The 14,736-nt window shown below is 34.5% G+C and overlaps 1 protein-coding gene and 1 pseudogene across 1 annotated transcript; one reads left to right on the forward strand and one right to left on the reverse strand.

Annotated features, from left to right (window-relative positions):
* Positions 1–3,497: 3,497 nt before the first annotated feature.
* On the reverse strand, positions 3,498–4,450 carry LOC126505794 (olfactory receptor 181-like; annotated as a pseudogene).
* Positions 4,451–13,064: 8,614 nt separating this feature from the next.
* Positions 13,065–14,000, forward strand: LOC126505834 (olfactory receptor 187). The gene has a single exon (XM_050149073.1). The coding sequence runs from the start codon at positions 13,071–13,073 to the stop codon at positions 13,998–14,000; it is 930 nt and encodes a 309-aa protein (XP_050005030.1). The 5' UTR covers positions 13,065–13,070.
* The last annotated feature ends 736 nt before the right edge of the window (positions 14,001–14,736 follow it).

Genomic DNA, 14,736 nt, shown 5'->3' on the forward strand with positions numbered 1-14,736 from the left:
GTGGGCAGAACTCTTTTTAAAGTTTCAAGGTCATAGATATCATGGACAGTCTAAAACCCTATTATATTACATAGGAAAGTAAACAGAGCTGACAGCTAAAGGTAAATTTACTCCTTAAACTGGGTCATGGGCAGAAATATGGTATTAATGGAAATGCATTAAAAACCAATAGCTAATAGTATTGTATTAACGTAAATATCTTAAAAATAGGAATGTCATAATAGTACAAGTTACATACTTTAGGGAACTTGGGTGAAGAGTATATCAAACTCTATACTAATAATTTGTTTCCTTTACAGCTTAATGCCATTAATAATAACAAAGTAAACATGGACAGGGAACTAGGAGGCCTCAATCCTATTAAAAAAAGGGGGGGGGGCATGAACAATTAAAGAATGCTGAGAATGTGAAAAATAGTTTTACCCAGATAAGAATACACCAACCGGTATCCAGTATATGATGGTCATCCCGAAAAGCACACAAGCAAATAACATTACACAGATTGAGTAGATTGTACTTATGTGCTTATTTATGCAGATATCAATATACATATGCATGAGTATCATAACAATTAGTGAAAAAAGAGACCTCAGATTTCAAAAGAGCAGGGAGAGGTTCATGGGAGAGTATGGAGGGAGGAAAGAGAAGGGAAAATGATGAAATTCTATCATAAACCCAAAAAGGAAGAAGAAATGATTAAATAATAAATTTAATTAAAGGGAAAACACACATGAAATGCAACAGAAGGGGACAAGCAGAAGTCAACTAGCTTTTTGGTTTCCAATGTGTATTAATGACATTCCATATTAGTAACCAAAAATAAAAAGAGTGGCACAAATCTGGAGATAGAAAGAATTATAGACTAGAGGTATTTCTGCATTACAAAAAAGCAACACCAAAAACTCAAGCACAGTGCAAATCCCACCCCTAAAGGAATATTTTTAAGTGGGTAAAAGTATGTTGTACATAACAGTTGGTTATTTTATGAATAAAACAAATTGAATTGCTTTGACAGAAATCAGGCAAATTGATTCAGTCATGGAGTTATTGTTAATGTTGCTAGCTCACATATTTACATGACTTTTTAACTTGATCCAAAAGCTAGTTTTAGATTTAAGACAAGATACATAGTTGTAATAAAATACCAATATACATTCCTTACAAATAAAAGCATCTATAAAGATTTGTCAGACACAGTACTGGGAAGAATATCAAGAAGAAAGCCACTAAGGACTTGGGGAGATTTCTCAATAGCAAAAAGCATATCCGGCTTGCAGGGGGCCTTGAGAATGTATAGCAGAGACTAGTAGTGTTTATTTAACAGGTCAACCCATCAGATACTTGATTTCCTGTTGGGGAAAGGCAAAGCTGGGGAGTTATTGACTGTGAAAAGACTTGTTGTTTTCTGTCTTTAACTTTCTTGGGTGCCACTGCTATGTCGCCCTAATAAGAACAGCTATGGGGTTCAATTCCACAGGCTTTTGGTGGTATGTTTTATACTTATTGGGTACACATATAACTGTGGATGGGTCAGGAAGATGATTTCTGCTTAAGCTGTGCAAGTTTGATGAATAAAATAATACTAGGATATTAAATTACTCAGACTAACACAGGATTCTCAGTCACAAAGATAGCCTTTTACACAGAGAGCTAATTTTGAACTTCAGAGCAAATTCACAGCAGGCCAGTTGCCCCAGAGATAAATATCTATTTGCCCCAAAAACAAATATATGTGGTCATCTTCCCAGGTGTTTCTTTGCTGATTCAAGGTCAGGATAGAACCAACTTTATTAGACAAAACTTTCTAAGGAATTGGCACTTTTTATATAGTTCCAGTCTCTGGCTTAAGTTTCAGCCCACTGTTTACTGTCTGATAACTGTCAACAACTTAGACCTACATACAATGCCAGGCATTAGCTCCCTAGACAGTCAGCATGACATTCCTAAACTAAAAGAAAGTAAACGACTTATCTTGTATTATGAGAACGGGTCAGTCCCTGAAAATGTAAAATGACTGTGAGAGGAAAGAGCAGTGCAGGTGTCACACAGCGAGAGATTAGAGGAAAGGTCTTGAGAGGAAGATGTAGAGGATATGGAAAGTTAATTAGAAGCTGATTGGCAGAGAATAAGAAGGGTGAGGAGCTAATTAGGAAGCCATGAAGAGAGATCTTTCAGAGAGAATTTTCAAGATGATGAAAATTCACCAGAAAACATCTGTATTTTATTTCCTCTCTTGAATAGAAAAGGTTTAGCCTTTAGATAGTTAAGAACTTTTCCTAAGACATCAGTGCATTTGTGGACTGTTTTGCACACTGTTGCTGAGTGGCGGCTGGTCCCCCAAGTCAGTCTTAACTGCACTTCCAGAGGACCTCACTTACTTACCTTCTATGCCCTCCTGCCAGGTAGCTCACAGCTGCTCTAATTCCAGATCCAGGCATCTGTTGTCCTCTTCTTGAACACTCGCACAAGTGGTCATTCCCAAACATGAGACATACATATAATATACAAGTAGTACAAAATAAAAAAACCATTTGAGAAAGTAAAGAAGCTAAAATCACAATAGTGTAATATATGACTATATAAGTAGAAAAGGATGAGTGAAAAATATTACCATTTGATCTTATGGAAAATTTCAGTGTTATATAGAAGACCACTTGAGTGAAATATAGAACTGGAATGTGCATTCTTTTGTTTATGGTTTATTGTTACTTTGTTTTTAACCAAGTTAAAAAAAATCTAAACGTTTCCTTTAGAAACGTAAAGGACTTACTAAAAATTCCATAGTTTTATTCCAAGACTGGATTGGATGCAGCCTAGATTCTCCATAGACAAGAACATAAAATGTGTCAGAATCTAGGGGAAGTGTGTCAGAAACACTGTGAACCAACTTAAAACTTCTAGCTTGACTGTCTACTAATCTAACACAAGCTGACAAAATGGGTTAAACCTTTTAAAAATATATGATAGTTGGCAAAATAGTAATAATTTCCATGACATTTATATAAATATTCGGAAGACAGGACTTCCATAGTAAGTTTTCTCTATTACTGCATTTGTTTTACAAAAGCAGAAAGAAGACAAGGAAGAATTTCTGAAAAAAAATCAGGAATTTTTTTAAGGCTTATTGGAATTTTAGGCTTTGAATGTTTTGGAAAAATAACACAAACCTTCTTCTATTACCAAATAATGTAAATCAAAGAAAAATCTTGGAATTTAATTAACTTGGAATTAAATTAAACTATTTAATTGAGTGATAATATTAGCTTATTGAATTTGAAATTACAGTACTGAAAATTCTTATGCGGAAAATAAAAGGGGATGCAACAGTTAATTTTCTTCTTATATACCGAAGGTTAATAGTTGACTGGTTATTTTTAAATTGTATTTGTATACTACTTAATAAACACAGTCTAACTATATAAAGACTAATACTTTATATAAACAACATTTTATTTTTCTATATTTCATATCGATAAAATAATTTTAATGAGCTGAAATTAGTGAACTATAGAAGCAGAAGATTTTTGTAAAATATTGTAAGTGTTTATAACTTTCTTAATAGCATTTATTACCTCCTTATTTCTCAAACTATAAATAAAAGGGTTTAGCAAAGGAATTATTATTGTATAAAATACAGCCACAGGTATATCTTTATTTCCTTCTTCCAGTGGTCCAACATACATAAGAAGACAGATATAGAATATTGACCCAGAAAGAAGGTGGATCCACAAGTAGAAATTGCTTTTCCTCTCCCATCCTTGGATTTCATCTTGAAAATAGTGAAAAGAATGCAGAAATAAGAGATCAAGATAGTGGTAATGGTAAAGACTAGAATTGGCATTGAAAAAATATATATCATTAGTTCATTGATAAAAGGGTCTGTACAGGAGAGCCTATACAGTGGAAGAAAGTCACAGAAAAAGTGATCAATGCGATTTGATTTACAGAAAGTTAACCTTAACAGACAGCCTACAAGTAACATGGAATGCAGGTTACTGGCTATGAAGGCCCATGTGGTCATCTGAATGGAGAGCTTCTTGGACATCATGGTGTGGTACTGTAGAGGGTTGCATATGGCCACATAGCGATCATAGGCCATTGCTGCCAAAAGGAAGCAGTCTGCAGTTTCAGCAAGACACAAAAAATATAACTGGACCATACATTCATAAAGAGAAATCCTAGTATCCACAGAAAAGAAGTTCTCCAGCATTTTGGGAGTAATAGCACAGGAGCAGCAGGAATCCATGAGCACCAGGTTTCCAAGAAAGAAGTACATGGGTTTGTGAAGATGATGTTCCATGTAGATCAAGACCACCAACCCAAGATTCCCCACCATGGTGACCAGATAGATTGCATAGAACAGCAGGAACAGAAAGATCTTGAGTTCCAGGTGACCTGTAAATCCTATGAGGATAAACTCTGTTGTCAAAGAGTTATTTTTCTTCATCATTTCTGATCTGTGCTGAGACAAAATTATAAAGTAATTCAGCTGCAGTTACAAGCAGACTATATCTAGTTACACAGCTCTAATTACATTGGAATATAGATGACACTCACCGCATCATGCTCTGCCATCCCCTGAAGAGCAGCCTGCCCAGCAAAGGTCATTTGTGAAGTTACTCATAAATAGTTCACAAGGGGCTGTCCTGAAATGTCTCTGGAACTCCTTGACTGAAAACTTTAGTTGCATGAGCTAGCCTGTACCAGAGAACAGATCCATGGTCTCTCAGTTGCCATTTTCCAACTGGATTATTATATTATAAGAACATTCTCCAGGCCAGAGAAAAATGTAGTGCTCAAAAAGATAAATTTTAAAAGGTAAAAAAGGAGAACATTCTCTAAGCAAAATCATTTTAAGTATTATATTATGGGGTCCAAGTAATATTGAAAAATTATCTCGGATCTAGTAGAGAATTTTTAAAAATCTACACAGAATCAGAGTGAATTGGAAAAAACTAATTTGCCCAAGTTACAATTTTCCCACATAAAGTAACAGTTGGATATGACCAGAAGATCTCTTTTTCTTTTAAGGCTGGATAGGAGTATATAGAATCATTATATTTTCTTAGTTTCAAATCACTTTTATACTTATTTTAACATAGTCTACTTCCTACTCTTATCTCATCTGACAGACTTCCAAAGGAGTTGCTACTTTTAATTATCTGGGTATCCTAACATTTGGTCTAGTTTTAAGACTTTTGTAGATGTAGTTATCTTGAGACCAATGACAAAAATGTGTGTTCACAATATAAATATTGTTCAGTCTAAATACGCCACTTATATAACTCCAACTGATTCAGAAGAAATCAATATCTTCATTTTTTAAGTATGTTAGAGGTTTTTCCACTTAGCTTATTATTTAAATCTTATGAAGTTGTTTCTAATATGCTATATTTCAGAATTCAATAATCACTCTGGTTTATTGTATACTGTTATAGTTTGACCAAAATAACATTCCATTGTTTCAACTGCAGAAACGGTATGGGATTCAAATAATGGCAGCATTATCTTTTTCCATCAAATAAAGTTCTCTGGGTTTAACACAGTATAGGTATAACATATTGGACAGGAGCATACTGCAATTTTTCCACATGCATTTTAGCTCCTTTTTACTTTGCAAATTACTATTAACTCACAAACAAAACCATTACATAGCTAGTTTAATGACTTTCAAATGCTTTCTGAGACCCAGACTCTGTATATACCATTGACCTTCTATATATTAAAAATGTGCACACTGAAGCATTTATTTTAAAAAAAGAACATATTGTAAATTGTATTTAACTGACTTTTCTTCTAAACTAAACATTATTTTTGCTACTCTTTCACATAATGGTTAAGTTTTCTGTAGTTTTAAAGTGAAAGATAGAATCAAGTGAATAAAATGAGTAACCATTTATATATCATATATAACATATTATATATCTGTAACAAAGTATTTTGAAATGATATTTGAAGAACTATCAAGTAATACTGTTTTATTATTTTCCCACAACATAATGGGAAATAAACTGGAAATATTTAGGCATAGTTTTCAAAAGTTACTTTTTATTTAGAAGGTCTACAAGAATACAACAAGTGAAAACTCTTTTTCCCATCTCCAGTATAAAATACAAGTACTCCCCTGAATCAGAAATCTGTTTTACTGTTCATCATCAAATTATTTCAGAGAAACATTAATCTTACCTGAATATTTGCTGAGGAACTGTACTGTTTATGAATTCAGATAGACTGAATGACTCATATACTATATCATTTTATCTTGTCAGTTTATGTTCAACGTAGAGACCCATGAAAAGTAAGTAGATAAGTTGTAAAAACAATAAAGCCCTGAAGTGCTTTAGATATCTAGATTTCTTCAAGTTTTTAGGTAAATTAAATTCTAATCTCATATTTTAAATTCACAGACATACATTTTAATGATTGGCTTCCCATATGATCTTTCTTAGTTTTGGAGAATTTGGGGAAAATATCAGGTATTTAAAACACTGGAGAATAAATTTTGAAGATCTTGGACACCTTTTCTGTCCACGTGTGTCAGTGATGTTAATTAGTTAGCTTCGGGGCAGTGTAAAGTTCTGTTCACTCTACAGGGATCTCCAGGCATTGACTTTGGGCATTTCTGTAGAGACTGCTTATATGAAAGCCTGTTTCCTAAATCTCCACTGAATCAAACATCATTAATTGAAGATGGACTGAAGATACATAAACGAGGTCTTTAAGGTAAATCAAACACCCATTACTAGCATCAACTTGTAGATGATCTTGGTTTGTCCCACAAAGAGTCTGAATACATCTTACAGATTAATTTTCTAGAACAACTTTGACATTATGTTCCTTGTGTTACTTGTGTCAGGAGATTACCAAGGTAAATTTACAGGTGATAAAAGGAAAGGCAATGGTTCCACACCCCATCGAGAGAGTAAAAATCACTTATCCAATTCTTTGTAGACAAACATATTATGTATTAAAAATGGAACTATGACACCTGTTGAGTGAAGGAAGCTAGACACAGGATGACAAGGACTTTTTGATCTCCCCTATTGAGTTAAAAGAAGGTAATGTCACAGAGGTGAGAGTAAAATGATAGTTACCAGAAGTAGGTAGAATAAGAGTTTGCTATATGTGGGAAAGTTAGATCAATGGGTTATGACTATGCCTTTTGAGACAGGATTATGTTGTGTAGCCTCTCTGGAGACTAGGGTCATATAGTCATATAGAATTCACAATATTCCTCCTTCCTTTACCTCAGGAGTACTGAGATTAAACCATGCACCACCATTGAACAGCTGAGAACTTACATTTTTAGTATATAGAAATCATAAATATCATTAGTATCTTTAACTTAGTTTAAAGATTATAAAGTTAAAATGACAGCCCATTGATGCATACCATTTATGTTTTATATGTTAGTTAAAATAAATTAAAATTTCTTTTATTGGCATATTGTTTTTGTACAGTTTACCACTAGTACTTTTACTGAATAAGACAAAGACAAGAATATTGACACTTATACACACATATGTATACTGTTTGGATTAAATCAAATCTCATTTCTTCCTTAATAATCTCTTTTCTATCCACCACCATCACTTTTCCTTCCTAAATCCATTTGTTCTGTTTTTCTTTTAACCCACTGAGTCCACTTAGTACTGTCTATAGTTGCATAGATTTAGAACCAGGTGCTGGAGTATGTGCTGCTTCTTATACCTCATCTTTGAAGAATACTTACTGTCCCTCTTCTATTAGCCATCAATTTCCAATACCTTCACATTTAGTGGTTAGACTTAATAAATAACCCTTTCACCACCCAAGATTGCCTCATCTCTGGCTTAATCTTGCTTAGGTTTTATTATATGCAGTCATGATCTTTATGAGGTCAAATGTTCAATGGCCACATCATACCCAACAAATACTGTTTCATTGTAGATGCCCATAACTACTAGCTCTTACAATCTTTTAACTCCTTTCATAATGGTCCTTGAGCATTAGGGATAAAAAGTGTTATATTGGTATCCCATTAAAAATAACTGTGTTATCTTAATCTCTGTATGTTGGCCAGTTGTGGATTTCTAATTTTAATTACTTCTTTACTCCCAGATGTCCTGATCATATTTACCTTAGATTAAGTGAGTTTAACATAAGTTGTAATGGCTATCACCAAGAAACCAAATGACTTCTTAAACCGTATGAAGACATGCATAAATAGGAGAACTTAATCCCTGCTTGTGATAATGCAAGCTTATGAAGCCACTCTAGAAATATATATGGGTGTTCTCAAACAAGACAAATACTGTGTGATTCAGCTATACCATGATTGGAAATATACACTAAGGAATCTAAATCACTATGGCACAGATATATTTGTGCATCTTATTGTGTTTCTACACTTTTCACAATATCCAGACTATTAATTTAACCTAGGTGACCATCAACAAGCAAATACATGACACTTGTATGCAGTAAATCATTTTTATTCACAAAGAAAAATAAAATAGTGACATTTGAAAGATGTATAGAACTAGAAATCATTAGTCGAGTGAAATAAGCTGGATCAGAAAGAAAAATACTGCATTTACCTCTCACATACAGAACTTAAATTTAAGTGTATTTGTGTGTATGTTTGTATTGTATTGTGTGTGAGTTTGTAGGTCATGAAAATAAATAAGGATTATTAGAAAAAAAGGAAGAGATCTAAAGCAAAGTCGGAAATAAAAGGTAAATAGAATAGATATCATAGGAAGGCTAAAGCACAGAGTAACTAGAAAAAGAAAGAACACCACCTGGAAGAAAGAGGTGGAATATGGAGGACAGTGGGCAAGGAATGGATACAAACAAAGTAAAATAACATATGAGAACAACATGATGAAACGTTGTAGACAAACCTTAAAAATTAATTTAAATAAAAGTTGCCTAATCTGTCAGAAATGTCAACTGATATAAGAAATGGTGAAATATTGTGCAATTTCTGTATCCAACGCTATATTTGGACACTCTGAGGAGATAATCATAATGTAAATATCAGCAGTGTACCCATGGGATCATTTGGACTCGTCATAGGTCAAGCCCAAGGTGCCCAGCACAGCAGCTACACTTTCTCCATGGGGAATGTTTGAACTCATAATGGGAATTTCAGCTCTTCATTTCTTCTTCTTTTGGCAAAAGCACACAGGTTTAAATCTGGTTGACATGTGAGTTGAAAACAAAATTGCCTAAAAATTTTCTGTGTTTATAGGATGAACTCCACTATGAGCCACTGTGCTAAGAATTGCTCCCTATGTTACTGACTTCCTGACAGACTGAGATTTTCTCTGCTTTAGAAATCCAAACATTTGTTAAAGATCCCTGAAACATCTTCCTGGATATAGGTAAGAGAGAGATGATTTCTGTAAGATTCCTTCCTGCATGAAGAGCTAAAAATGCTCTTAAATATATAATAATTTTATATTTACCTTTTCAGATTCTAGATCAGTATAGAAGAAAAGAGCAATAAAGGATTTTCTATATATTTTATTTTGTGACTAAATATTAATAAGCAAAATATTTAACCTGAATTCTCATGGTTAGAAATTTTTATTACCTAATCAGCTATTACATTTAGTTATGATCAGATGAAATATTAAGTTGCTCTTATATAGCAAACTTTTATGACAGTTGCAGGAAAAGTGACTATTGAAAACATTTCCTCACTCCTCTATACTGACATCTTTTCTAATAATTTATTAAAGAGCATATACACATATACAGAAATAGAAATAGGATATATAAACATATATATTTCTCTCCCTGTAGACACCACATTTCATGAAGTTTTATAAACTGATATATCTGTATATTTCTTTGCTTTACACAAACATACAACCTACATATAAATAGACAGGAAATATGCAGAGAACTGTACTCCATGACATTCTTACCTTTCCCCATACATACAATTTAAATGTAAATTTATTTGAGAATTTCTAATTCTTTCATTTTATAAAACATTAAATTTTACCTTGCTAGGAAAAAATAATGAAACTGAAGATAAAATCAGAAAGATTTCTAGAGAAATTTAGTTTGAATTGATGACATAGCAAAAGATGGAAATATTTAAAGAAATGTCAGGCAGCGATGACATGTACATTGTCAACAAGAAACTTGTAAAATCAATGTTTTATGCAAACACAGATTCTCTAGGAAATTGAATTTTCGCTTATAGAAAAGGAAAATAAAAATTCTCAGGATGGTCTAGGGAAGAGCTGCTGTGAGAACAGCCTTTCTGTTGTGCCTCTGAGACTTGCCTCCTTCATTTCCAGTCTTCCTCTGGCAGCTCTTTTCACTATTTTGTGAAATGTCCCTCTTCTGCTATTTCTCTTCCTCCCCTTTGTTCCAATTTCACTAACCCAAATACCCTTTCCTGTACTTTTTGCTCTCTTCATGCTTTCTTGTTATGTCCTTGATGAATTTATCCTTTTATTTAAAACATGAATAAATATTCGATAGGTAAAATTTATGTTAGGTTTAGAGCACTAGACAAATGGCGACTGTCTCCGTTTTTTTGGTTTCCCCAAAGTATCTTCCTTTGCCTTGGGGATTCTGCTGGACACCCCTCTGTAACATAGAGAAACCGTTCTCAACAAAGATCCCGTTTCCTAATTTCAGCAATCAAAGATTTCCTTCACTTTTCCTACCAGTGTTTTAAATTTAACTGTTGGCATTTTGCTTCATGTTTTCATTATTCATGTCTGTCCCATTTTAAGAACCATGGCTATCGGTTATCTAGTTAAACTTAATTCTGTTGTTGTTGTTGTTGTTTTGTATTTATTTTGAGTCAGGTTCTCGCTCTATGGCCAAAGAATTAATCTCCTGCCTCAGGCTCTAAAGCACTGGGGATTACAAGAATGTGCTACCATTTTCCAGCTTTTCTTGTCTTTTTTGATCTTCAATGGAGTTAACTGTGCCTTTGGTGACAAAGGAAAAAAAAGTACATTATGAGGTAGATATTTGACTCTAAAGAAAATTAGGAGAATTTGACTATTCATCAAGAAAAAGGACCAGTAACAGCAGGTAGCCAGGTAATCAGTAAATAGCTAGAATTAGGAGCTAGTAAACAGCTCCCTGAAGCTGTAAGTGAAGCTAGGTCTTGTGCCCTGTGTGTCAACTCAAAGCATGCACTGCAAGGCTGGAGTCCAGGTGGTGATGCCTTCATGACTAAAACTATGCTTTGTATCTGGGTGTCTCACCCATTTCCTATTCTAAACCAAATCTAGGCAGGTGAATTTACAGTTTGTCCCAGTTCTGCTGTATTTTCTATCAAGATGCAAAGGTTATTTTCAAGTGCTTTGGTTTCAACAGTGGTGGACAACTTCTGCCTGATGTAACAGGAATCAGATGGCTGTCAAAAATGGAATCTACCTCAATTATAACTAATATAAGCTACTTGAATTTATTCCCATGCCTCCATTTCCTTCTCTTTGTGTACTCCGCCATGCCAAGAAACACATAAACTCACTATTAGTTACTCCCATCGGCATTGTCCCTATTCACTATTGCTCACTCATCCTGATGAGCCCTTGTCACCTGCGTGATCAGAGGATGGACTTTTTACAACTTTGCTACTGAGCTTCATTCTGATTCTCAACTTTAAATATCCATGCATACAGGCACCACATGATACCCCTGCCCATAACATAGGTGTCAGGTGTCACTGTACATTCTAATTTACCAGTTTTTTAAAAGTAGACCTTGTCACTGCTTCACCATTCTCAGGGTCATATCACTTCACACATATATGTATTACCCAGAAATTTTTAGAATGCAGACCTTTTCTGTTGTTATTGATTTTTTTTATATAAGGTTCATCTGTGTATCTTTGGAGTCTGTCCTGGAAATTGCTCTGTAGACCAGGCTAGCCTTGAACTTATAGAGATCCATCTGCCTTTACTTGAATTCTGGGATTAAAAGTGTGTGCTACTGACATTTGACTAGAATGCAAGCTTTTAAACATCATTTTAAAATTGCTCTTTCTGTTTCTATGGAAATACATCAACAATTTTGCACAATGTCCCCAAGTAATTCAGATATATGATGTAGTTTAGAAGCCTCAGAACAAGAACAATGGTGTTATAATTAATATTTCCCACTACTTTCCCTTCCCAGTAACCTATTTTCTCCACTACTACATATTTAATTTTAAAAATATTTTTAAATTGTTCTAATGCTCTTCCATATGGTAACATTTGAGTGAGTAAAAAATGCTCAGTGTGTTCCACTTGTTCAACATCCTTGCTATCCAGTGCCTGAGACATGGCCCAGAGATTAACTGCTTTATTGCTGGTGTCGAGGACTGGAGCTCAGTTCATCTTGTACAATTTACAGACTTATAAATGCCTGTGACTCCAGCTTCAAGGATACTACACTTACTTCTGACTCCATGAATACCTACACCCATTCAGGTTTGCACACATGTACACACACACACACACACATACACACACACACACACAAAACTAAAAATATGTTAAAGTCTTTAAAACAACTTACCATGAGTATTCAACTCATGCTTTTAAAAATTAAATAGGTGTTTTACAGTAATCTAAACAATTTATTATATAATGATAAATAAAATTTAAAGGACCTTCCGATAGAAGTTTGCATTCGTTTCAAGTCCACATCTCCAGTTTTCTTTTTTTTTAATTAAAGATTTCTGTCTCTTCCCCACCAATCAAGTCCCCCTCCCTCATCAGCCCAAAGAGCAATCAGGGTTCTCTGCCCTGTGGGAAGTCCAAGGACCACCCTCCTCCATCCAGGTCTAGTAAGGTGAGCATCCAAACTGCCTAGGCTCCCACAAAGCCAATACGTGCAGTAGGATCAAAAACCCATTGCCATTGTTCTTGAGGTCTCAGTAGCCCTCATTGTCCGCTATGTTCAGTGAGACCGGTTTTAACCCAGGCTTTTTCAGACCCAGGCCAGCTGGCCTTGGTGAGTTCCCGATAGAACATCCCCATTGTCCAGTTTTCAATTGATAAGTTCTAGCAAATGCTCTTGTACATTCACTACCTTTCATTTCAGAGCCATCCAGTGAAGACATGGAAAAGGAGAACACAACAGTCTTGACAGAATTTGTTCTTACAGGACTCATTCCCCAGCCGCTGTGGAAAGTCCCTCTGTTCCTGGTCTTCTTGGTGATCTATCTCATCACCATTGTGGGAAATGTCAGTTTGATCACTCTCATCTGGATTGACCCTCATCTTCACATCCCCATGTACCTGTTCCTTGGAAGTTTAGCTTTTGTAGATGCATCTATATCCTCCATAGTGGTTCCGAAGATGCTGCTTAACGTCTTTGCTAAAAGCAAGCTGATCTCTCTATCTGAATGTATGCTACAATTTTTTTCATTTAATATCAGTGCAACTACAGAATGTTTCCTCTTGGCAGCAATGGCCTATGATCGCTATGTAGCCATATGCAAACCTTTACTTTACCCAGTAGTTATGACTAATAATCTGTGTGTATGTCTGATAGTATTGTGTTTTGTAGGTGGAATTATTCATGCTTTAATTCATGAAGGATTTTTATTGAGATTAACCTTCTGTAATTCCAACGTGATACACCATTTTTATTGTGACATTATATCACTGTTAAAAATTTCCTGTACTGACACTTCTCTTAATTATCTAATTGTTTTTATTTTCTCTGGATCAATTCAAGTTTTCACTATTTCAACAATCCTTGTTTCTTACACTATTATTCTGTTTACAATCATAAAAAAGAAATCTGATACAGGCATAAAGAAAGCCTTCTCCACCTGCGGAGCCCACCTCTTATCTGTGTCTTTATACTATGGTCCTCTTCTCTTCATGTATGTGCACCCTGCATCTCCACAAGTAGATGATAAAGATATGATAGACTCTCTATTTTACACAGTCATAATTCCTGTGTTAAATCCAGTAATTTACAGTTTCAGAAATAAGCAAGTCACAGAATCATTGGCCAAATTATTACAGAGAACTTTTTAGACTTGTTACAATTATCTGTTGTGTTTGGATAGATAATCACAAAACAGTCAAAGTTCAATGTGACAGTAGTTCATTGTCCATAAAATTTTACTATTGTAATTCATGTAATACTTTAATTAACAAAAGGACAAGTGTCTAAAATCTTCTTTAAAAATTGAAAGTCTTCAAGAACACAAGAATACTTTCTAACAAATGTTATTACATATGAGAATAATTACATCAGAGAAAATTGAACCCAGTGTTGAAGTTTTTTCAGTGTGGCTTCGTAAGTGTATTAACTGTTAAAAATGGTACTTCTGCAAATCATAATTGAATATTATTTCCTTTATACCAATACTGTGTAGTTTGAAGAAACACCAAATTCAACTGTGAGGAAGCAGGCTTTTATTTCATTGGACAGCAGAACTGTAATATAAGGCTAGTCATCAACATGTCTTTATTTCACTTCTTTAAATGTACTCAGGACGCAGAGGCATGCGGATCTCTGTGAGTTCAAGTCCAGCCTGGACTACATGAACTAGTTCCAGGACGAGCTCCAAAGTTAAAGAGAAAACCAAAACAAAAAAAAAAAAAAAAGTCAATTTCACTTCTTAGAGAAACTCAACCTAAAAATTACAAGAGAAATAAACAGAAAGGAGAGTTCAATGTGATACTTATAACACCAGGGAACAACAGTAAGGTGAAGCTCTGAGCTTGGAGTAATCAGATGAGTGAACAGAGTCCAGGCTCCATAGTC

The sequence above is a fragment of the Alexandromys fortis genome, unplaced genomic scaffold (assembly GCF_014885135.2).
Source record: "Alexandromys fortis isolate MF-2015 unplaced genomic scaffold, M_Fortis_MF-2015_v1.1 scaffold_4, whole genome shotgun sequence".
In the NCBI taxonomy this organism is placed as follows: domain Eukaryota; kingdom Metazoa; phylum Chordata; class Mammalia; order Rodentia; family Cricetidae; genus Alexandromys; species Alexandromys fortis.